The sequence below is a fragment of the Bombus impatiens genome, unplaced genomic scaffold (assembly GCF_000188095.3).
Source record: "Bombus impatiens unplaced genomic scaffold, BIMP_2.2 scf_0320, whole genome shotgun sequence".
In the NCBI taxonomy this organism is placed as follows: Eukaryota; Metazoa; Arthropoda; class Insecta; order Hymenoptera; family Apidae; genus Bombus; species Bombus impatiens.
The window spans coordinates 29,918-56,420 of NT_176739.1; the positions used below are offsets into that span (position 1 = coordinate 29,918).

Consider the following 26,503-nt stretch of genomic DNA (forward strand, 5'->3'; position numbering starts at 1 on the left):
GAATAGAAATACAGAGGTGTGCAAAATATTTTTATCAAATCATTATGTAATTGTAGTTATTGATTAAACACTTGCCAAAGCTTTAGAATAACGCGTGTAGAATATTTAATATTTTTGTAAAAAGGAGTCAGGGGCTGTGGCAGTTTTTCAGCACCGCCGCTGCAATATTTATTTGCGTAAAGTTTCTCAGAAATAAAGTGCATCCCGAAAGAGTTCAGAGCAAGAGGAATATTAAAAAATTTCTGATAACTTTCTATTCGATACTCTCCAAATAGTGCTGCTACGGTTTTAAAACATTGAATAGAAAAATTATTTGTAGGTTTTTAATGCCTAAGGTATGAGAGCAGTTGATTATTAAACTTCAAAGTTCAAATAAATTTCTAAGGTGGCTGGTTAGATGAAAATATGTGCCAAAAAATATTCATGGCAATTATGTTTCCTTGAAGCTGACTTCCTTCGCATTTTATGTTCTTAAAAAAAAAAAAAGAAGAAAAAAAAGAAAAAATGTGAAAGAGAAGAAACAGAAGAAAAAAGTACGGAATCTGGCGAGTGAACACATAAGCGGCATTTATTAAGGTCGTCGGTGGAAATTCGCGGAGCTCGAGACGAGTTTAATGTTCTCGAATCCATGCTGCTAGATAAATACTATCATAAACGACGGCTCTTTGGATCGCCTGTTGAGCAGTTGATGCTTTTATAAATAAACTCCAGAATCCGTTTCTGGTGTTTCTAATCGTCCCAGGAAAACATTAGTAAAGTGAGTTTTAATTAACTAGACGCCAGGTGTTAATACCATATTGCTCCACTTGGTCGTTCGATCCGATAGCAATCCGTGTACTTGAAACAGATTTTTGGCTCAAGGAAGAGCGTTGTTGATAAACGTATCTACCAGGTCTTATTGCTGTTATTTTTCTTGAAGTTGGATGAAATATAAAGTCGAGGAAAAAGTAGGAAAATGTTTGATGCGCCTAGTTTCTTTAAATCAAATAAATTCCTGGCTAAGGCCATTAATTATTCTTTGATTTTAGAGAAGCAAGATTTTGTAGTAAACAAGAGTGCTGTTGATAAACGTTGCCTGGAATTTTTACTGTTTCCCTTGTAATCTGATAAGATAGAAGAACGAAGGAAAAATTAGAAAATGTTTTCTAGTTACGTTCGGTAAAATTAAGCGGTTTCTGTTCATCGATGTGTAGATTTACCGATAAAGAACTAATGAGAAAAAGAGAAGAGAAGAGAGAGAGAGAGAGGAAGAGGAATTATCGTTTAAATTATCAGTTCCTTATACATAATAGTATTGAAGGAAGGAAGATATTTTGATAATATTTTTCATTCATATTCGTTTTCTATCTCCAATTGTTCTATCTTCTATCAAGTGAAAATTAGCTCTGACTTAAATTTTCCACGTCACGTTCGAAAATTTGATTTTGTGATAGAATATTCCTAGATGTTCTATAAAGTTTAATAAAGCAAATTTAATTTAATTAACAGAAGATAATACTTCTAGCGAGACACTGAAACAAGCGTCTAATAGTTTCATACTGTTATAATTAAGTAATTAATTAGTCAGGGTGTTTGATCTAATCCTCCAGGCGTAAATATTTCAACTATTTTATGTATTTTCATAATAAATCCAACATTTACGTATTAAAAATGTGTCACATAGGGAATTTAATTAAAGTTACCCTTGAGAGAAAGAGTAGCGAGCTGTGCGATGTCTGTAATGCAGCACATCGGCTTTATAAATGAGCTTTCTTGAAGATTATTACAGAGGAAGGAATAAGGAGTAACGAACACTTTTAAGATACAGCTCTCTCTCATTTTGTTTTCTCACTCATGTACATTAAGATCTTAGGACTTTTTGTGATACCTACAACATTGTGTCAGTAATTTGCAGAATTCTTCGATATTGTCTTGAAAGGTTTACCTCTTACTTAAAAGTTTGTAATATTTTTCATTTGTATTTTTTATGGAGATTTCACAATTTTTCTCGCAATAGAGATTAACAATTTTTTAATTGTATTTTCTGAACACAAATCATAGAATTCGTAAAATTTTCCATTTGTATTCTCTATAAAATGAAGATATATAAAATATATAATGTGGAAATTTTGAAATTTCTCTCTTATATTTCTTAAACACTCATTATGGAATTTGTAAAAAGTTTGTTAAATAGTATCCTTTAAATATCCATCATCGGAAATTTTAATATCTTTATCTGCATTTTCTGCATAGATCCATAAAATGTGTTCTGAATACATCCGTAGAAATTGTAAATTTTGATTAATTTAAAAAAGATTATACAGTTTTCCGGTAATGGTTATTTAAAAAATACTACTTAATAAATTTTGTATATGTTTGGAAATAAGTGCCTAAAAGTACAAAGGAGAAGTTTTAGAATTTCCACGCTGCATAGTCATTGCATTCAGAAGTTCTCTACGCTGAGACCTTTTAAATGATATTTTTATACATTCATTTTTCTTTAATTGTGGACATTCACGTGTGGATTACTACGTTATACATATAAACCTTGGCTTATGTCAGAAGAAAAATATTTTTTTACAACAATTCTGTTACGTTCTTTTGGTGCCGTGTCTGCATATGGAGCAGAAACGTTTATCATGGTTTTCGTTGATTGTTGAAGTATATGACTGGAAGCAGATAATTTGGTATATGGAAGTTTATTAGCTTTGATGGTTGATTAGGAGGCATATGCGTTGAATTTCTAGCTTATTCTCAAGCCTGGTAGTAGAACGACCTAATGTATAGTCAGACACATTATCATGATTAAAGGTAGTTTGAATAGCGTGGCCATGCTACATTGTTTCTGCATATGCTTGATTCGTCGAATCGGGAGATCCATTGAAAAATTTAATTATTTGATTTTTCTAATTCGATTGCCTTAACTTAAAATTACTGTAACTATTCAGGTTTGCTATTTAACATTTTAACTTCAAGACTTTGGAACTGAAAATTCAGTGACTGGCGTGGTTTGGCTTTAGATGTAATTTTTTTAACATGGATATAATTTTATTTTATGGATAATTATAGTTGCATTATATGAAATATCGAAATACTTTAATTTCAAGTGTATTTCCCACATTTTTAAAAGCTCCTTTGATCTTTCAACATTGTTAAATTTTTGTATAGGGAAAACTTGCAAATTCGTTGTTTTTGTACTCTCGTTATTAAGAACACTATACCATCACGGATGAAATGTTAATGACTTTTGTTATTACAACTCTCGGGCATATTACACCTATGTTATGCAAGGATAATGTTTCAGGATATTTTTGTGGAAATTTGGAATAACAGAGACAGCGTGAGGAACTCTGACCATTCTCGGCATTTTCTTGGATAAACATTATCATCCCGTGCAGCAGCAGAAGCGACGCGTTGCTGAAAAGAAATAATTATCAAAGATGTGAAATTAATTGTAAACGTCATATACCTGTGTTAATTGAATATTGCTGTTCATCATCGATTTTGAAATATGCGTCCCTGCGTTTTAACGCGACAATGTCCTCGATTGACGATATGTTTCTCAATTCTTCCTTTTGAGATTGAATTTTGTCTCTTTCATCTCTCCCTTTTAGTTTTGAAACTTTAGTTAATGAATTACATTATTGTCGATATTATCGAGATTGTTTCAACTTTCCTCGATGCTCAGTTCAGTGTAAAGTTATCTCATTCAGAATTTGTATCTCTTTTTTGCCAAAACTATTTGATTTGTTTAATCAATCTTTGCAATAGACTGTTTCCTGTTTATATATATTTCTTCTTTTTTATGTTCACAGTTTTTAATTAAAGTCTTATCTCAATTTTCCCAAAGTTCAGTGTGTTACTTAATTACCGGGTCCAGTGGCTCAGAAGAGCCGGAGTGCCAGCGTATTCTTCCCCCTTGTTGCAGTAGTATAGTAGTAATACTATAGGAATTTTGGTAGAAATAGTCAGGCCATTGTGAAAGATCAAAGCGTGTTTGAAGTTTCAAAAAACTCAGGTTAAAAGCGTTTTTAAATGAAATTGGCATTTTGAATGAATTGACAAAAAGAAATGTGAATTAATTGACTAACGAAATTGTGAATTAGTTGTTTATACCGTTACTAGTTACTTAATATTGTTTACTTGAAACTTTCTTTACATCGCTACTAAGTTTCACAGATTTAACATCTTCAATTCGATAATCGTTGCTTTCCATAATCTGCAAATTTAGAAAATTGTAAAATTAAATACTTCTAAACGAGTTCCTCGAAAAAGGTGATTAAATTCTTATCACAGAGTTACTGTAAAAGTTTCAAAAAGTTATTTAACAGCTTGTCAATTTCTCCGTCAGAATGAACTTCTTGTCATGACCTTTCGAAGAAATTGAAGCCTAGCTTTTTGGAATTTGCGAAGTTCGTAGTATCACGAAGCTCGTAGCGTCACGAAGCTTCCACGTAGCGTCACACAATGTGTTCGGCATTCGGCACGTGACTCATCGTATTAAGACAGAAACGCGCCTTTGTTGGCCCTTCGGGGCATTAATTACAGAGATGACACATTGCGGAGTAAACCAATTAATAGCGTGACATCGGCCCCACTTTACTTTCAACCTATTGCCTTCTGCGTATGTGCGATCTTCTATATATATGTATGTATGGTTTCCATGAGACGATCCTCTATCGATCTCTTGAAATGGTCTTTGGTGTCATCAGGCCGTTTAAAGATATTCCTTAGGTCTGTGAAGTTGATATTCCCAAGCGCAGATTTTTTTTTGTAAGAATCAAACAGTATTCGTTTGTCCACGATTTGGCCACATTTCACATTTACCTAATCAAAATGTTTACACTTCAATTAAAGGTTACCACCAAATTAAGAAATTTGTTAGCAGTACCATCATGAAGATGTTTCATTGATTTGTAAATGGGATATAATTCATGGGGGTGCTGATAACAAATTTTTTTAATTTCTTGATAATCTTTTTCTGAAGGAGTGGGCAAATGAAAATTGTGATTGGACAAATGCAAACAAATACTGTTTACTTTTTATAAAAATTCTCACTGAAGATTTGCTCAACTTCACAGACCCATCGCCCTTTGTAGTTTACTTGCCAGTTTCTAACTTCCTTCTCATGACTTCTAGCGTGGATCATATTGTGCAGTGTCTGTATTGAACAAAATTGTAATTTAAGTTATGGGCCATTCAAATGAGAGTTGAGTTTGATCGAGATTTCAGATTACTTGGTTTATCGACTGCATCTTTTCTCATTAAGAGATTTTCCTAATTTTATTTCATCAATTTTATTCTTGTTCTGATTTTGAAATTGCAATGTAGCTCTACAATATAATTTTTTTAATTTTATATTAGTACGAGTCACATCTGCACTTACTGAAAATTAGCGCAATGCTTGCTGATCAGCAAAGTATGGTAGTTCCTTGAGAATTAGGTAAATACCTGCGAAATTTTTGTTATTGGTTGACAATTGTTGATTTGTCTGAGAACATTATTGCAACATGATACACAGTGTTCACTGCAAAGTGTTACTAAAATTGCAATTATCTGTAAATCATCTTCAATATTTTTCGTGCTCCATTGGCTGACAGATGTTGATTTCTCCTTGAATATTATTAAAACGTGGCACAATGCCCATCCATGATCAAACAAGATCTTCTTTATGATATTAGGAACTATTTCCAGATCTTTATTATTTCATACCCCACTTGCTCCATATAGAATTTCTTGACAAAATTTCTTTCTTCCAATTAATAATTTAACAAAGATACAATAAAATTGTAGAAAATTAAGTGAACTAATTAGGAAAAATTTATTATATATGTAAAAATTAACATGTCTACGTTATTGAATTTAGAAAAACTTAATTTTTACAATTTTCTAATGCGATATACCATACATACCTCTTCAATAAACGTCGATATTTCTAGAATAATAATTATGAAAATTTTGTTATGCCGCCAGTGTCAAGGATAGGTTTCTGCAATTATTATTGTACTTCGTTGTATAGTCGTTCAGAGAGTTGCAGCTACGACCGTACGTGATTCTGTATCCTCCTAATTACTGTTATTTACGATCACTATTACAGTAATCACGTTATCTGATCGTTTGTTTCTACAACGTTCCTCTGTGTATCGAGAATTAATCTCTCAAAGAGATTAATGTTGCAGACAAGGTGGTTCGTTATCCGTGGCTAATAATCTGCTTGTCAATTCAGAGGAATCGGTAGTTTAACCTCGATGCACCCTTATACCTCTAACTAATTTGCACATTTTGTTAAAGTTCCATTAGAGCATTATACAACCTGCACAGATATCATCTTCCTCTCCCTTTTTATTGTGTGAGTCCAATGTTTATTATTTCTCGCATAATATTAATACAATCTTATTAATATTATAGATATTATATACCATATAATAACAACGCATTTACATATTTCTTCCTGGAATATCCTTTCAGTCAAATGTTCTCCTAACTATGACTTGTGTTCATAACGAGCCTGGAATAAAATTTTGAACAATTAGTTGTTTCTGTTGTCAGAGTAGAATGAGAAATGGGTATGTGTAAGATACTGAAGAAATTGAAGACCTAGTTTCCCTTGAGAAACAACAGTTATAATAGCAAATAACTTGGAAAGTATTCTCTGTTATGTTGAATATTATTGAATTAAAAGATTGTGTCAGTTTTAATTGCCATAATTTTAATAGATTCCAGAGATACGAAAATAGAAGGAAGTATAAGCTGAAAGCTATCCTAAGGCGGAAGGCAAAGATTATGAGTAATACTAATAATAATAGTAACTATAATTCTATTATTATAATTGAAAATTTACTACTGGAATTGTAACTTCATTAGTAGAATTCTATTGTCTTTTAATTATCACAATACTATTGTCTCATCGTCATTCAAAGGCGGCAGGTATTTTTGCACCATAGCGTCTCGCAGTTTTACAATATAAAACGAGAGATGATAGTTGCTAGAGTCCAAGGAACTATGCGGACCATTTTCAGTCCGGCGAAAATTACTGATATTTACGTAGCTCTGTTCCCAGCTTCTCCGCTCGATAGCACGTTTAATTGCAGCTAGATTAAAGTTCGGTGACCCTGCTGAGTCTGGAAATAAACGTGGGCTAGCAAAGTAACATGCGAAAAGCGGGGTTGTTTTGAACAAGTGCTCCGTAACAAGCTTCAGCTATGAGTGATGAGTTCTACCACTAACGAGCCAGGAAGCCGCTCCTGTATACTTCCATTTTTCGTTTATTATCTAGTTTTCTTCCCTTTTTTTTATAAAAGAAATAGGAATACTTTGTATATAAAACCACATTTCATTTCTCTCGCTTGAGACGTTATTCTGTTGGGAGGTTCTGCTAAAGTATTATTCAGAAATTGAATTATTGAACAGATCGTAAAACGAAGCCACAATTCTTTAAGATATTTGTGTCGTAGATTTTCTTACAGTTGTTTTAAAATGTTTATGACACGTTATTTAATGTATTATCACATGATTCAATTATTTAGTCATTATACATAATTTAATTTTTAGAGATGGAAATACTCATTAATATCTTTTTCTTAGAGAAAAGATGCGGCTAATCTAACGCAGTGCATGTTTACAACATAATCATCCGGCTCAATTCATTATAACTGAAATAGAAATGCAAAAGCAGGCGTTAAAACCGAGAAACTCAAAGAAGAGAAGAACATTCCATCATACCAAAGGAATTGGAAAGCTACTCGCAGCTGAAGATTATAACACTTATCAAAGATGCAGTTGACGTCTTTGATCACATGGTTGCATGCTGTTCAACCGAAAAGGAAAATGAAGAGATGGCCAATTGGCTGATAGTATATATATATCTAGAAAAAGTGCAAACATATGATGTAATTGCAAAAAATGTAACAAGCTACAATTGACAAGAGGAAAAATATTGCAATCAATTTGCGGAGATAAAAACAGAGAAATAGTGTAGGGTGGTAGGTGGTAGCAACTATCGAAATGATCTGAAACGAACAGACCGTAGAAGCCATATAAAAAGGGATGCTCTTTTCTATGTTTGTGAAACTCAAGTACGGAACTTTCTTTTCCCTCATTTCTCTTTTTCTTCAGTTTTTGCGCAGAGAATCTTTCTTCCCCTGCTTGTTTCATTAGTAAACTACAAGGATGAAAATGTATAACTTCCTTGAATTATTACTTCTCTATAAATCTTCCAACTTTTGTACAAGTTTAATGCACGTCTGGCTTGCATCAGAATAGCAATCTTCATTTGGAAAAGTGACTTTAGTAATTGATATTGTCTAATTTATTAGATGCGAGAATTTATAATTTAAATGAAATACTATGTATCTACGAGATCTAGTTTTGAATGTTATGAAAAAATTAATATTGATACTGACTTACTTACAAATTTTGGAGCATTATTACGAAATTGGTTCAGACTGTTACTACTTTGAAATTATCAAGGATTGAAATAACAAGAAATAATAATGTTTAAAGAATACGATGTTCAACGTTGTGTAACTAAATGAATGGAACCTGTTTCATCGACGAATTTTCAATGTTTCTCCTTAGTGCTTTTGATTTTCCAAATAAGAGTAACATTTGTTCGAATGTTTTATTATTTCATAAAAATTCCTTATAGAATTGCTATAAAATGTAGTTACAATTTAAAATGCACTACAAAGAGTCAAACAAACGTAAAAAAGAAAATATAAAGGAGCTGGAAGAACAGCTTAATTTTCTGCATGACGGACCAAAAATAATTCCTTTGGTGACATACCATAAACAGACTGCCTTATATGGATATCAGTGCAAATTCATATTTTTACGAACACTAGTATGTTCTATGACATAAATACTGTGAGCTGGAAATTATCTTAAACCAGAAAGCAAACGTCATTGCAAATAAAATAATAAATAGAATAGTAATATTTGTTACACCATATGTACATTGCAATGTTTTCTGATATAATGCATAGTATTATAATAGAGGTCTAATAATAGAGAAAAGTAGCCAAATACGTCGTTCGTATAAAATCAATCACGACAAAAAGCATTTATTCTACTCGTTTTTCTGTGGTTGCTGCGAACGTTTAAAAGTTCCTTTCTCCATTGTATTGATTTAATCCGAATCTTAATTTGATACGCGAATATACCAATTCTTAAAAATTAATTCCCTGGATTTCTTGTTAAGAGCATTTTCCCTTTTTCTAGGTGATCGTTTTAATAAAAAAAAATTCAAATTAAAACACTGGAGACCCCTGATTTGACTATCGTTCGGATAACCAAGGAGAGAAAAGCAACTCCACATACAACAGCAGAGTTACCGACGTGTTCACAGCTAAAAGAAATCGTCCAGCCAATTTAATAATTTGAGACTGTTCATTTATGATTACACGTGCATGTGGCATACACCAAGCTACGTGTAAAATCCACCAGCCACTGATTATCAATATTATGATAAGCACCTTACTTTGGACATATTGTATATTTGTGCATTGCGTACATCTATGTATCTTCAACATCTCCACAGATGAATAAAAATCCTCAGTCGTAGGAATCGAGGATGGATTTTAGCATAGAGTATCATCAATTATGTCGTTCAGGATGAAAGGCTTGGCTGGTGCGATGGCATTCGCGTGCGTGACCCCATTTCTGGTTGTGTCGCGTAACCGGGAAGCCTTCAAGTGTGTCGTCCGCGGCTTCGCGAATCCGCTGCTTGCAAATCCCTAGGATAAGGCCAGATTTATTCATGATTCATCGCCGTTTACCCGTATTTTATTATCGCCCGTGGCTTTTACGAGTCTGTCTTTTACGAGACCATCGTCACTGCAAAGAAGACTCCTCATTGTTCTCGTGTTCATGACAATCTGTTGGCCTCTCTGAATACCTCGTCAAACTCTAAGATAGAACCTGGCGGTGATAGCCTACAATATATACTGGATTACGTTTATCTTCTCTCGTTTCTTCTCAGAGACTTAAGAGCTGTTCTAACGCAAATATAATTTCGGTTTTATTTTCAATGGATGTTTAATTGATTGTTCTTTGATTTAAATATCTCTTTAAGAGCGTATAATACGTGAATTAAGGGTAGAAATATTTCAATCGAGAGATCATTGTCATATATTATTTGTTGTTTATCGTCGCACCCCTTAGTGAGGTGTGCAATTTGAAATTTTTATTCTACTTGGCAAGAGTTGTAATCTTTTAGATCTGAGTATTCTTTAATCAGAATCTTTTTACTTGTGTGTTTGCTGGATAAAAAATTTTTATTTTGGAGTTTCAATGTCGTTCCAGTTAGTTAATGATTTTAATTACTTCATTTGGGTAGCTTTTGATGCTTTCATAAAGTGATATCTCCAAGAGATTAATTGTAGGAAATCGTACAATTTTGCTGAGTTATTATTTATTATAATGATTTCTTTAAATATGACGGCGTTATTAGTACACTTTTTTTAGCCTGTCACCATCGCTCCTTTTATTTTGGACATTTTCTTTAATCAAAACTCTATCGTCCGCACCGCAAATGGGACAATTCTCTCAGGAGATACTAAAAGTAACATTTTTCCCAGAAACCTGCCACTACATTCTTTCACACGTATCTATCTCCACAACTAATTAAACTCTCCATTTCCCATTCTTTTCTACACTCCACTTAATTCCATCGCACGATTCGTAGACAGAAGTCTATAGAAATGTCAGAATCGTTAAGAAAAAAACAATTCGAGGCGAGGATTTTGTTTTATAATTTCGGTGCCTAACACAGCAATAATATTAATAGAATAAACAATAATATTTATTATTGTATTTATCGAGAAAAGGGCAGCAATTCTGCTTCTGATCTAATATTGGCCAAATAATTGAATCGCAGCTACTCTTTTCCCTAATTTTCCTCGGGATCGCTGGTCTACTTTCGTCGTAAAGGAAGCGAGGGTTGTAAGGTAACTTCAATTTCGGAGTCCTCAGGACATCGAGCCCTCGCCATTGCCATTGGCATTTCCATTTTCTTTGTGGAAGCCTAGCATTCTTGCCAATAACGAAACGAATCTCGTCGAAGCTTGCAAAGCAAAAAAATTCGTCAAAGGAACGTGGTGCAAAGGCAACCATAAATGGGTAGCCTATTCATGCCAATGAAAACAGACGTCAGTAATACGTGGAGGATCAAGACCCAGAAGTCGATGACACACGAGGATCGTTACTTTAATCGTGTAATTTACTCTGTTTCTCACGATTTACTACTGTACATTCTTGCAATCTTTAGGTATCTTTAGGCTCGTGATCTTTCGTAGTCATATTATAATTTAGAATAGTCATAATAATAGATAATAATAATGGACTTTCTCGAATACCACGTATACACAATTGAAGTGATTGAAAATGTTTCAGATCACATTACCAAGTTCTCACTTCGTATTATGACTAATTAATAAACATTTATCAGAGCAGAAGGAAAGAACGAGTAGATGGACAAATTGAGTTTAGAAAAATTGACCTGATATTAGATGAGAAATCGATTGGAAGAAGAGCTGGATAATTATTCGTAGAAGGTGACTGATGGTTTAAACCCTCATAAAGGGTTGGGCCTCTCACTCTTGGAACACTAATAGAGAGTTAATAAAATGACAAACAAGGACGTAGCCTTTTGGGTTTGCCTACGAGTCCATTTCAGCCTTGGTTTGCGAAATCGTGATTATCTTGTTGATTTGATTGACCATGTTAGGGCCAATTCAATTACCAGTATTGAACAAACCCTATCAGAGGGATTCTGTAGGTCGGAATTGCGAGGGCTTCTAATTTTACCGTACGATAGCAAATGAAATTATTGTTATTGAATCTACGAGTTTCTACTTAGATTTATAAATCTTTTTAGGCGGAAACAAGTTGTTTGATAACGTTCACGATTGTTCCTCACATTTGTATCTTTTTAGCTATCTTTCTCCTTTGGATATTTTGTTCGTAAAAAGCGTGGGATGTATAAAAAGTAGTAATACTATATTGTATACTATAACCAAATATTTAAAAGCTATGTAATTTTTAAAACATTTACGGAAATGTAACATGTAACATTGTGAGTCACATAAAGTGAAGGACAGTGTGTTGTAAATATAAAGATGGTAAAGATATATATAGTGTAAACAATACTTACAAAAAGAATCGAAAAGATTGATTAAGGACTAAAGAGAATCAGAAAAGTTCTTTCTTAAAATACTTGTTGACATTGCATTTAGTTACATGCTTAGACCTTGTTCTATTATTGTTATGAGGAAAATCGATTCACTTTTTATTATCTGTAGATTAGGGAAAGTATGATCGTATGTTTGTATGTTTGTATGCGATTTATGTGTCGTGAAAGATAATTTGTTAGATGTGGTATTTCCACGTGGCCTATAGTATCTAATTGACAAAATATAATCCGTTTCAGGGTACGGGAAATAGAACACGAGTACGGTGTGCTGATTCAAAGGTCAAACAGAATAAGACGCAACTGGAAACATGAATGGCTACGTAAGTTCCATAGGCAAACAGTAGTATCGTACTAACAGTACAATAAGTTTATTAGTATTATTGTTATTATTATCATTATTATTGTATTGTGTTATTTGATATATTGTGTTATTTGATTATATTACATTATGTTAATTCATAGTATGTTATTTATCACGTTATATTTTGCTATGTTTTATTATAACTACATCAAATGTGCGAGTTTGTTACAGTAGTTGTACTTGGCTTTGATAATAACAATTCAGTAAAATAGAAAGAAATAGAATTTTACTTTGATTATTTAACTTGTATAGAATGAAATGTGAAACTGAGAATCGTTAAGATATTCAAAGTAAAATGTGTTGCATGTTTGAACCAATATTTGGTACGTTATGCTTGAGAGTAATGACCGTGGTGGAGAATTCCTCACCGAAAGAAAAGCCAGAAATAGAAGGAACAGTGTGGAATCGAAGCTTCCTAGATAGTCACGAATCCCTTCTTGTTTCGATATAAATCCTCTGTAAATATCAATAATCCCTTTGTCACAGAATTGTTATTCATTCATCTTCTGTTTTCTCTCTATACTTGGGAATAAAACAATCACGGTGCTTGAATTTTCTCCTGAAAATCAAGTCCCTTTATACCACCTCTCTATTCAAATATAGCTTCGTCAATGTATTGTTTGGAACTCCCATATTAAATTTACCTTATGTATGTCATATAAAATTTGTACTCTTTAAAAATTATCGATAGACCGTATAAATGGATTTTTACGCAAATTTATATCATTGTAAATGCGGTTTAAACAGAAATTGGATAGGGTGTGTATTAAACTTCTCAATATCGTTAGCATTAAATTTTGCAATTCCCTTTCTTCAAACAGAACAATGTAGGGATCTTCGGTATTTTTCTGGTCTCTGCTGTTAAATTTATTTCTTTCTTATTCCATAGTGTTATTATCTGTCAAGTTTGAAACACACACGTCTTCGTTCTATAAACATTCTCTTATCCGAAGTAAAAATTGTGCTCTGGTATTATATAAAAATTGCGAACTCTGATATTAAAGTTATTTATTTTCATCCTGCGTGGTTGTTATTTTTGGACTTATTATCTGAAGTATAAGAACATTCTTCTACAATGTGAAGGAAGATCGTTATAGCTTTAATGTAAATATTTTAGTACGACACACTGAAAACAGAAGCCAACGACTAATCCCTTGCAAATCCTTATTTTTCTTCTTTTGAGAAAACTATTTGTCACCGAGATATTGCACACCGTAATTACAATTACTCAGGAAAACGGAAACTGCTATTTGGGACTTGGTTCATCTCCATCGATTGAAAAATACACATATTATCCGGAACTCGTTTGTCCAGGGGCAAATTGCGTTATATTTTTTTAATTAATGAAATAAGCTTTCATCATGCGGGAAAAATAGGATATTTCATAAAAATTCCACGTTGCTCGTATCACTGTTGTTTTTCATGCAGCCAATCCTATATTTACTTTAATTTATGTACACTCCATCTCATATAGAATTTTGTACATAGTTGCACACATTGTGTTTACAATTTTTTCCAATCAAATTATCTTATCGAATGCTATTTTTAAGTTCTGATTATCACATTCGCTGCTATGAACACGAAGCGTCATTCAATTATTTTAATTTAATTGCAAACAATCCACGTCTCGGTATTTGACGTTGAGAAGATGAAAAAGAAGTAATGAAATAATGTGTTGATAGGAAGAAATCTTTTTCTTCTTTCAACTGAATCCTATAAATTCGATGAATTTCAATGGACAATTACGAATTGTCTTGTTTTGAAATTCATATCATATCATAGACGTTTCCCTTCCTTGACAAAACAATATGCGTATAAGTTGTCATTCAACAATGTTATATATATATATATGTTTTTATACAACCTTTTACAAATCGTATTTCTGTATTTTTTATACTTTGATAAAACGATTTACGAGTAAGTAACTATAATTCTATTTCGGAGAAAGGGCGTGGAAAATAGCAGCGATTGAATGTGAGTAATGGAAAAAATTGTGAAGTCAGCTCCCCCCGGCACTTCACAGTCGAGCAACATACGAGCTACTGGCATCCACTGAATTTCCAGGATTTTCCAATTGCAACTGGAAGAATTGCACGCTGCAGGCGATTTTCTTACGAGATGTTGAAATATATGTACATATGTTACCCTTCGCATTTGCATGGGAAATATCGTCGACACCCGTCGTTTGCTCACCAAATATTTCTACAAACTTGGAAAACTCGTTTCTGTTGTTTCATCCGTGAGATAAGCTTCCCTTTCGAACACGTGAACCTTGTTAGATAAGCTTCCGCTGGATTTCTGAATCCTAGTATAGCATTCTGTGGTTCGATGATCCAGCTGATGTATATTTTAAGATTAACTGGCATGTTGTAGAACAAAAATAATCGGATGTACAAGTCTTGTTTTCTCTATGTATGTATGTATGTATGTATGTATGTATGTTGATATATAAGGTGACCGATTTTAACCTATACTTGTGAATTATTGTTAAACTAGTTGCTGTATGGAAAACATATTCGGATAATAATTTAATGATTTCGAGTGGGATATAATCTGATGCGATTATTTGCTCTGTAAATAAATGCACGTAGGTCGTATGAAGATGATATACATATTTATATATTTCATATATAATATTTTATATATTTCTTTCATACATCAGATGCATCCCTGTACTTTCAGATTTCCCATAAATGCATAAAAATCCGCAGTCTAGTTATCACTGTGTGAGCAGAATGATAATTAAATTGAGAAATGTATGATACTATAAATATAAATTTCATGTGTATGAAATACACAAATACTCTTATAATACATAGGATAACATTTACATTTTATACAATTTTACTGATATTTCATTTAACTTCATTTTATAAATTATATTAAATTTATTGTTAAATGTTGTCACAGATTTTATCGAGCACAATACAAAAAATGAATTTTGCATGTAAAAATAATACAAAGTCAGCTTAACGAATTGTTAAGAACGCTTTCAAATGAAGGTATTAAACTTATTGGAAAAGTTCGTTGATCATTGAACAATGGTCGGTGGTCCATTGTGACCAAGCACACAGTGTATTAACAAAAAATATCAGGTTCTCTTCTCAATAGGAGCCGTAAAAGATGAAAGAACCTGGTCTTTGAATTTATTCGGGTCTCTCGTTGTCTTGATTACCGGTGCACTTGTCAGTGTACTCTCTGGAACTATTACAAGCCAGGTTTGATGTTTGGTAATAATTGGATGAGAGAATAGGGCTGGTTTGTTGCAGTGGAAACGGTTAGTGGGCGGAGATCTGTTGGTTTATTTTCGAAGATTAATACACAGATCATAGTGCAAGCAAACGTAAGGGATTTCCTAGTCCAGAAATAATTCCAAATTCTGGTTAGTTTAACCCTGCTGTACTCTTTTAATTTTTATGGTCTTCCAATTTCACTTTTGTTTTAAGGAACAAAAAGATTTGAAGACTACGACAGAAGAAAACTTAAAGTCATATTTTTATGAAGGATTAGTTTTAAAACACTGTATTCCATTAATTAATTGACTTTCAAAAGGATTAATGCTTTTAATTAAATTCATTTTTTCCATAATTTTAGAGGTATTTCTTGTGGTAATATCAAATACCGAGAATATTAAAATATCGCTTGTTTTTCCAATTACACGTTTGCTACTACGATACTTATGTATCTCGCAGGTTCTTTTCATTCTAAATTATTCTATATTGAAATATGGCTTTTTAGTTGTAACGTGATATTAGTATCTGAATTATCATATTTTCCTTTATTTCCATATCAAATATTACTGAAATTAGGTAAATTTACAAAAACGAATTTCTCATGTTCATCTCCTGAGAACTTCATTTCTAATGCTTTTTAGAAAGATCTTACAAGTTAGGAAAAAACAAAGCAGTCTTAAAAAATGTTTCATCTTTGTTTTCAGGAGAACGTAGACTTTAACAAACCTGTGAGCCTCAGCGATCAGAAGCGAATCTTGAAAATGAAAGCTGACCAGTGCCATAAGGGCAACATTTCATCGTCTGGTAAGTATTTGTTCTCCTTTCTTTTGTTCTTATTCTTCGTCAAATAAAACTTGAAGACTGTACAAAGGCTCCCGAAATCGCTTTAACAAAAGTTAACAAAACATACTTCATACGATAGTACACATTTTTCAATTGCAACATTGTTAGAGACCTACGTCTGTCCCTATGTCGATTATGCGTTTAGTAATTTTGAAAGATTCCCTTAAAAAGGAAAAAAATAAAGCCGAATTAGTACTTATTGTAGTTGGAAATAAATATCGAATGCTGTGCATAATGCTGAAAATATGAATGACGTTCTAAAATAATTAACAGGAACTGGAAGGTCGAGGGTTTCAACGACTACTGACTTTGATGTCGATTAAGCTGATAGCCAAGGGGTTTGGCACGGCTTAATTCGAGTTATTTCATCGAATCAGACCATCGGCAGTTACGGAAGTGTAGCTACGTTTGGCAGCTGACGCTACTCCTCTAAAGCCATTCTCCATTTCCATGGAAAATCCCCTAATTATCTTTGGATATTCGACACGCTCTGATGTAGTTTGATTAAAATTATATTGTAATATCTTCATTCGATCTTTCCTCCTGTAATGAAATATTATCTAATTTAAAGCACACATCGTAACTACTGTTAGATAAATTTGAAAAATTATACCATTAGAGCTAATTTCTTTGCTTACAAAGTTTCGGATGCGAATAACCATTATGGATGATTAATACATATTCTCAATATTTATTGTTAATAATTCAAGATTCTCAACTGGAAAGATCAATATGTATCTTCGATACAATATCATCAGTATTTGTTGACAATATTACCAATCCTCTAAGAGCACCGTTAGTTTATTCCTTAAAGCCAGATCTTAATCCTCTAAGTATCTAAGTACGTCTACATCTTGAGCTGTTATATAGATTGCCATACATACCATATATCTACGTCGGTCTTTGGAATTTCGTTTCTCTTCGTGTTTCTTCGGTTTGTCTATCTGTCCATGCGGAAAGCTTTATGCTTGCCTTTATGAAGTATACCAGTTCCCACATTTTTCGGTTGTTGCTCTTACTATTTCCGTGCATTCCTTATCTCTCGGTGTGATCCATCTGATTAATCTCACAAATACAATAGCACGCTATACTAGTCTGTAGGCATGCGATAGGAGTTTGAATGAAAGCGTAGTTGAAGTACAACCAACGAAGAAGATGAGATAAAAGGAAGACGAGAGCTACGTACAATAAATAACAGTGAATAACGTAACTTCGCACCATCTTTCTCTTCCAATCTTTTTCCTCGCGAAAATTTGTGGAATTTTTTTTTCGTCCGGCGTGAAAATTATTTTCATATCGATAACGCTGCCTTTGACGTTCGAATGTTAAATACGCGGAAATTGTGAAACATCTGGAGATAACATTTCATATAACATTGAATTTCGTGTTTGGATAATGAAAGTACCAGCGCCAATTCTGTAATTAATCATTCAGCGTGAGTAACACACACAAATATACTGCTTCATCAGCTTTGAGCTAGGGGATTTCACGATCATTCCATGAATTTCCCATGACCCGTTTGTAACGAGAAATTTATGAAACGCGACAGACGCACTAGAAGTGGAAATTTAATACGACCCCAAGCAGCTCTCTAGTGCTAGTCTGGCTATTTGTCCCACACGTTTTAGTGCCGCCTGTAATTCGAGAGAACAGGCTGGGGAAAAATGCTGTGAATTTAAATGCCTTTCGAATCGTAAAAGGATTTGGGAAATTCATGGGTCGTTTGCCGCTGCCGGGGAAAAATTTAGCAAGGAAAAAGCGGCCGAGGAAATGGAAAATAGAACTGGCATTCAAATCACGATTTTCGTGTCGGTCGAGGGCTTTTGCTGCCTCATCCAATTATGGCTGTCGCACTCCCAGATGCGGGCAAAAATAGTACTTGTTGCTGGAAAATTATTTCTCTTCTTGTTCATTTTTTCAACGTGTCCTGTAATCGCTAACTTGGGTTTTTAAATTCACGCGTTTGAAGGAAATTGATGGATTTAACTCCATTCAACGCATGATACTCTTTCACGAGTCAGTAATGATTGCTCAGTTGCCATAGGATTAAAGATTGTTAGCGAATCTATCAAAACTATAGATTTTATTTCATAATTTGTTCGATAGGGTCGACTTATTTTTACGATTGTAATAATCACTTTGTTATCTTTGATATCTCTGTTGAAGAGACAAGAATATAATATGTAATATAGTAGAACAAAGTATATTTTGAATCGTATTAAATTGAGTAATAATTTCCAATTGGCAAAATATTTTGAAATTAGTAAATTTTGAAGAGAAGTACATTTTATGAAAAAGCGTATCGAAAATGTTACTGTTATGCAGCTCGTTGCTATTTTGTAAACAAGAAAAAACGATTGAACGTTCTTGTTAACTTAGATCAAAGATATACAAAAATAAAAACGGCAAGCACAAATTATGAAAGTGGACATTAAAAAATATTTAAAAAGACTATATTCATAGAGAGTGCAATGAAGAGTAGAGCAATTTGTCTAGAGTACTGAGACACATATCTTCATTTAATATATAATACATATTTTATATATGATACATGATATATTTTAATAAAAAATACTAATTGGATTGGAATTTCTTTCTTACAGTTATTAGCTGATCGTATTTTACATTTTAATTCAAACGAAGAACTGCGTGGACCGTTTAATTAATTAACGGGGATGTCTCCGTCCTTGAATGAAACAAGCTCCGTAGAAGTAAAAGAACTCGAGCAGATAATGGATTGAAAGAAAAGGAAACGACCAGACTGATATAATAATTAAATTACGAGGCATCGTGTGACAGGAAGCATATATTGATATTGATACTAATCGCTTAATGAAAAATCGATTCGTGACAAAGCTATTCCGTTAACCAGCCTTTTCGGATCTCCCTGTTAAGAAGCAATATAGTAAACGCCTATCGAGAATTAATTTCCATTTTAATTATCACTTGACATTGTTTTATCAAACAAAAGATACGAAAGGAAATATCGGATGACTTTTAACAACATCTTTAAAGCAATCTCATAAAAATTGCATAAAAGAATTGTGTAACTTCTTTTCCTATACTTTTTCTTACTTCACATAGCGATACAATAATTACAAACTTTAGCTGCAAATATTGAATTTCCTTTGTAACAAATATAACAAAAAAAAAAAGAATTAAGAAGCTTACTCAAAAAGGAAGCTATACTTTTTCTTTAAAAAGTTGTTAAAGATTAAACAAATTTCGTTTACATCATATTTTGCCCAAATCGCACAAGGCGTAAAATTTGGCACATTTAGATAACTTTTGTTGATTAATTTCAACGTACTGGAATGATCGATAACGTTGGAATGTCAATTGCGTTACTTTACTTCAACTCGTGAAATTTTATACCAACAGGGATTGCAAGTATTGCTTTTAACTCCGGTTTCCAGCTCCTCCTTCTTTCCCTTTTTTCGAGAACTTCGAGCCCGATAAATCAATCTTGACGTCGAGATAATTTACAAGGCTGTCGATGGGGTGATAACAACTCATGGAGAATTTCGATTCAGTAGCTTCGCCGAGCGTGTACCGGAAGTGGGCCACGCGTGCCTCAGGAAACAGATGAGTCAGAAATGCAATATCGCTTTTTACAAGTCACGAAAAGCCAGAGTGGCGAATTCCTTTGCTTCTACTTTGGCGAAATTACAATTTTAGTCATCCTGCATTTTTTTTTTTTTTTTGTTATTAATTTCATCCTACGTTAATTTAACATTAATTGTAAAAAGCAGGATTGGAAAGTTTACTTTGTTCCAGTAAGAGGAAACACAGAATTTTCTTTCGATTTTACAATTTTATTTCATTAAAGCGTTACGCGTGTACAGTAGCGTTTCGTTCCTTTTGTCATTTTTTAGAAAATTGCTCGGAAGAATGTTTATTCTAGAAAAGGCAAACACGACGAACTTGTTGACTGCGTTATCGATTGACGCGATAAAAAATGTTGTTTGCATCAGTTCTGTAGTTCCATTTCGTTCAATATCTCATAATGCTGTACTTAGAATAATAATACTATATAGTAGGAGATAATGGAAATATGTAAAATTAAAATACGACAATATTCGATGTAAAAACAGAACGTTCGTTTGACGTCGCGCATGGCCACAAGAGAATTCATTGAATAAAAAAGCAGACAAGATCGTTCAGTTGACACAATGTCTCGGCACGATATGTCGAAGTGTCCATTATTCGAGGAAAAATACACCGGGCAAATCCCGGTTCGTTTCGACAACCGTTTTCATTGAAAAATTATTTTTGTCCATGATATCACTGGCTCGAACCAATGGAATTTTATTTATCGAGGAACAAATTAAAACTTCTGTCTTAAATTCTCAGAAAGAAATTCCAAGAAACCCAATCCCTAATTTAATTAACGATATCTATTCAGATTTCGTTGCTACGAAATTTTAATTAGAAAATATTCATCAAGAAATAAATTCAAAATATTCGACAAAGAGCCTTTGTAAAAATTCTACAGATCTCGATCGTTACCATAGCCAACGATATTCTCAGGGAAATTATATTGTTGTACATTTTAATTAAGGGGTAAATTATAAATATTTGATTGGACCTTAATCACACATCTATAATTATACCACTTCACTGGACGATTAATTATAAAATATATTTGTAAAGAACTGTCTAAAGATGTTTAAATATTTGTAGAGAATTTTACATAAAATGTGTAACGGGAATTGCTTTAAAGTTGAAAGCTTTTACCTCTGACGAAAATGAGAGAGCAGAGTCACGTTTCGGCGAAATGAAGAGTTTTCGAAATCAGAGCAAAATTGAACGAACTTTTGAAAGCCGAGTAAATGTGGGATGATGATAAAAAGCTCCTTAATCCAATACCTTCCCATGAGTGATATCAAATAAAAACCACCCGGTCAGCTTTTTTTCTTCCATGCACACGCGATACCATAGCGTGATATATTGCTTCCCTGCCGTGTAAAAAATGAAAACAAAAAACATAAAGAATGTCATGGTGCGCAGGCTGGTGCCCGGAAGTTTGGGATGAGATATTGTGCTGGCAATCAACGGCACCTGGGGAGTTGGCCATCCTGCCCTGTCCATCTTATATCACTGGGTTTGATGTCCAGGTAATTATCATAATTAAAATTACAATTGTTGGAATTTCTAATGAAAACTTAATAAAATGGTGCCTATTACATTGTCGTATTGCTATTATTGAATCATTAGGGGTCACAAGAATCTGAAGTTACCAGGAAATCTAACGCTTTAATAACGAATTTGAACTGTTCCAATTTTCATGGTGTGTTTCGCTTGTACTTCACGATCTGTTCTAACGAATACATTTGAATTTCCAGGCGAATGCATCCAGAGAATGCATGTCAGATGGCCAGTGGTTTTGGAATAGTAGTACCAATAGTACTTGGAGCAACTACAGTCAATGCTACAGAAATTCATTGGTGACTGTTGTAGTGGCACTGCCCGGTGGTGAAAAGAACAACGGCACTCTTATTAAAGTAAATGCTTGTGAACACTACTAAATTTATCAGCGACATTAATAAGAAACCATCCAGAATGAATCCACAGATAGCATATTTAATTGAATGGGTCGTTAGGAAATATAATAATAATACTATTGTGGAACCAGATTCTTAGTTTTTTTTTGTTATCATCTTTAAGAAACCTTGACGACTTTGAAGCTTCAAGACTTCATTGATCACGAGAAGAAAAAAAAAGCTAATCTGTGGAAAAAGGAACAGAAATGTCAGAAACTCGTTCAGAGGAGATAGAAATCGATGGGAATTACGCGAATGAGGTCAAACATTTTTCAAAAGGCAATCGATGATTAGAGACTATTTATTGCGTTCCTGTTGCAATTCTCGGAATTGCTTAGCACGACGTGAAGTCCCATTACGTGTAATTAATTCGATAGTGTTACAATCGTTTTGTGAAAAACGGGGAAACAGAATATTGTATCATGGCCAATTTGCTTTCGCAACAAAATTAGCATGTGAACCATATCGGTGGCCTCTCTTTGATTGAAACCTGCGGTTTATCGATCACATTCGCGCAGACTGATTTCCCCCGTGCTTCGTAATGTCTCCAATTACCTTTGCAAGATTTAATAAGTATTCTAATTAACAGTAACTTATGTTTCAGAAATTTTTTCCGATAGTAAAGACCATCTCGAAAGTCGGGTATACCGTCTCTCTCTTCACTCTGGTGATAGCTTTCTTAATTTTGGTTGTGATCAAGTAAGTATCAGCTCAGGGATATTACTTTTTATTCCTGTTTTTCAATTTTTAATAAGTAGCTTATGGTAAAAGGTATTTTTATTATTCAGAGTTGGAGCCTGTAATATTTCAATTTTTCTAATCCTCCATTTTCACTATATTAGGTTGTCGCGTGAGTTTGTACTAATACTTACAATTATTGACTTCCATATATTAATTCACAAATTCTGCGTTTCAAAGTATAACGTTGAATTAATTTTATTTCTTGGAGGTAAATCAAAATACGAGTAATCCGACCATTATAATTTCATCGAGTAGAGAAGAGAATTTAGTCATAGAGAAATTATATTTTTTTGATGGCGGATCCTCCTTTTTTCTTATTCAGCAATTCTCTTATCATCTGCATCCGCCAGACGCTTTTAATGCTAGTGTTGTTTATAATTCCATACAAGAAAAATTAGAAATACAAACACATGGAACAACTTATTAATTTTATTTTAACTAACATGTTTCAATATCTGATCTTTAAAATCCCAAATCATTACTTTAAGTTTATCCCAAATTGGACGTAGGAAATTGAGGTGCCCCCGGAATATGCTGCACATGCATTTGTTCGCCTCGTTCATGCTCCGCGCGTTCATGGCGCTGATGAAGGACATACTGTTCGTCTCTGGAATCGCCTTAGCCTCAGATGTTATGATAAAAAATGGAAACACATATTGGCTAGTGGACGAGAAAGAAAACAGCTGGCTGTGCAAGGTGTTCACCAGCTTCTGGCAATACTTCATCCTTGCAAACTACTTTTGGATACTAATGGAGGGTCTCTACTTGCACAACTTAGTCTTTCTAGCACTCTTCACCGATATAAACTCAAGCATCATTGGCTACGTTTGCCTCGGATGGGGTGAGCATCTCTCAATAGCTATTTTCTGAGTAACGTAGTAATTCCTTGAAGATTCTGAGCTGCTCTAAATCTTATCAAGTACATTGTTCATTCATACGATATACATAATTCATAGTACTGTTTTTGTTCTTTCCTTTCTTTTTTTTTTATATTAATGTGGTAAGAAATATCAATTTTGGAAGGACTTGCATCATGAAAGGTAGCAGTGGCGATGTGAACTTGTCGTTCGTGTTGTCTTTTGTTGTTGCTTAGAGTTTCCTAAACTGCTTTAGTGAAATTATCATGTAAAGTAGGAAAGTTAGCTTCTCTACGTGCCTGTGCCCTCAGGTCTGCCAGCTGTATTCGTATCGTGCTGGATAGTGGCGAGAGTGACTCTCGACAACAAGTATTGCTGGACCACTCATGAAAATTCCAACCTCTTCCTCCTTATTCGAGTTCCGACTATGCTGTCGATTCTGGTAAGTTGCGTGAAGCTATATAAGGAATTTTCCAAGATAATCGTGTATCTTCTATATTCTATTCAAGTTGTTCAACTTTGTCTCACTCTCCTTGTCGCAACTTGGGAAAAGTGTTCGTTACTTTTTCCACATTAAAACTTTTTGATCACTTCGATAGACTTGAATATGAGAATCACCGGTTTCAAATTCCACAGATCAATTTTGGGCTGTTCGTCAATATCGTTAGAGTGCTCCTGTTGAAGCTCAAGTCCACGGTATCGGAAGAGACGCAAAGATACAAGTAAGTTTCGCCACCTAATTTCCGATAAGTCCCTTGAGTTATACGCCTGTTTACACAACCTAGTTTCTCTGAGAACTCCTACAAGTTATACCTCGTTCCAGAAGATGAGTAGTTTCAATTCTCTTTGAGCGTAGATTGTTCTTCGCGTGTTAAAGACTCTGAATTACTTTGCAGAAGGTGGGCGAAAAGTACATTGGTCCTGGTGCCACTTTTTGGAGTACATTATACCGTTTTCTTAGGCATGTCTTATAGTATTGGTGTAGATGAGACTGTTGAAGTTGTGTGGCTCTTCTGCGACCAACTGTTCGCTTCTTTTCAGGTATATGACTTAGAGAGTCTCTACACGCTTTTCTTCGACTTCACTATTTTATAATATCTTCATCTGCAACGTCCAATTCTCTCTGCTCTTTCCATTTCATTGTGGCTTAAAGTTCTCTCCTCGTCAGTTGTTCATTGCCACATTATAATTATGGTTCTTAATTAAATTACTTGTTCTTTTTTTGGTAATAGGGTTTTTTCGTGGCCGTTTTGTATTGTTTCCTGAACGGTGAAGTGCGAACCGAGGTAACCAAGGCGATCAGGAGCCAGAAATTGCCTCGTTTTCGCACTAGGTGGAACTCAAGACCATCCACCCACTCTAACAGCACGTGCAGCTGCAATGCATCGAAACTTGGTAGACGGTCAAAGCGGCCACGTTGGTGGAAAGAACCTTGGCTCTGTTTTCTTCACGACAGGACAGCTCGACGCTCAACCCACTCGATGGCGAGTACACAAGGTGTCCTCTCTATCCTATCAAATCCTTCGTTCTCTCACGCACGCCTTCATACCGCTGGCTATTATATTTTCAACACTGTCTTTGACATTTCATTTTCATATCTTCACCAGTCTGCATGTTTCTGTGTTATGTTCTAATCAATTAATGTATTTTAATTTGACGAAAGATTCCCACCAACATTAAAAATTGGTATGCGTGATCGGATCATTTGTTTTGATATTATGGACTAGTTGATCATTGTTTCATTACTTTCGGCAGATATCAATCCATATTAAATTATAATACCTTGAGAAATAGGTTGTTATTCTACAGTGAATCTATAGAATAGTTGGTGATTAAAACGAGAATCATTAGTAGTCAACTTGATATTCTTTTCTGGTTATTAATATTCCAGTGCTCAAGACTTTTACCAGTCATTTGCTATAATTTGTCGTGAATGATGATGATGCAGTTCCTCTTCCCATTTATTTTTTTTCTTTTTTTTTTTTTTTTTTTTTTTTTTTTTTTTTCTTTTGTAGAAGCAGCGAATCTCTGCATTTGTCCTTGCAAATCTCTGTACAGAATAGTTGCTCTCTTGCTTGTAGATCTCCAATATTTTTCATCCCGAAGTGGAAAGAATATTAAAATTTTAGAGATAGTATGATATATCGCTTTCAATGCTTTCCACGTTGATTTACCGATGCCTCTTCAATCTTTCATGCAAAATTGCTCCTTTGTCTTGCCATATATAATGTTGTCCCCAAAAAATGAGTTTTAGACGGGAGAATAATTGTAAATTCTCAAACTCTTTGTAAACAATTTTATTTGCCATTCTATATTTGTTTATGTCAACATTGAAAGTATTCTGTTTGTAAAATTGATGTATTTCTGATGGAGTTGAAGAGGGTGAAGCGTTAAGGAATGTGACTGCTCATTCTCTCAGATATTGGCACGCGAGATGGTTCAGTAGAAGCAGCGAATCTCTGCATTTGTCCTTGCAAATCTCTGTACAGAATAGTTGCTCTCTTGCTTGTAGATCTCCAATATTTTTCATCCCGAAGTGGAAAGAATATTAAAATTTTAGAGATAGTATGATATATCGCTTTCAATGCTTTCCACGTTGATTTACCGATGCCTCTTCAATCTTTCATGCAAAATTGCTCCTTTGTCTTGCCATATATAATGTTGTCCCCAAAAAATGAGTTTTAGACGGGAGAATAATTGTAAATTCTCAAACTCTTTGTAAACAATTTTATTTGCCATTCTATATTTGTTTATGT

At 33.8% G+C, this 26,503-nt stretch overlaps 1 protein-coding gene across 4 annotated transcripts in view; it reads left to right on the forward strand.

The window, feature by feature from the left end:
• The window catches only part of LOC100749883 (parathyroid hormone/parathyroid hormone-related peptide receptor-like), a 32,117-nt gene that overhangs the window by 2,954 nt on the left and 2,660 nt on the right, over positions 1-26,503 (forward strand). Inside the window, exons 3-12 of one of the 4 annotated variants that reach the window (XM_024367414.2) lie at positions 12,407-12,489; positions 16,468-16,567; positions 21,617-21,723; positions 21,952-22,110; positions 22,754-22,848; positions 23,379-23,731; positions 24,059-24,189; positions 24,384-24,469; positions 24,644-24,788; positions 24,980-25,231. In XM_024367414.2, the coding sequence (XP_024223182.1) occupies positions 12,478-12,489; positions 16,468-16,567; positions 21,617-21,723; positions 21,952-22,110; positions 22,754-22,848; positions 23,379-23,731; positions 24,059-24,189; positions 24,384-24,469; positions 24,644-24,788; positions 24,980-25,231 (1,440 nt within the window). In that variant the 5' untranslated portion in view covers positions 12,407-12,477. Of the gene's footprint in view, positions 1-12,406; positions 12,490-16,467; positions 16,568-21,616; positions 21,724-21,951; positions 22,111-22,753; positions 22,849-23,378; positions 23,732-24,058; positions 24,190-24,383; positions 24,470-24,643; positions 24,789-24,979; positions 25,245-26,503 lie in introns of all 4 variants that reach the window. The other 3 variants (XM_012385415.3, XM_012385416.3, XM_003489358.4) reach the window with 3 other exon arrangements.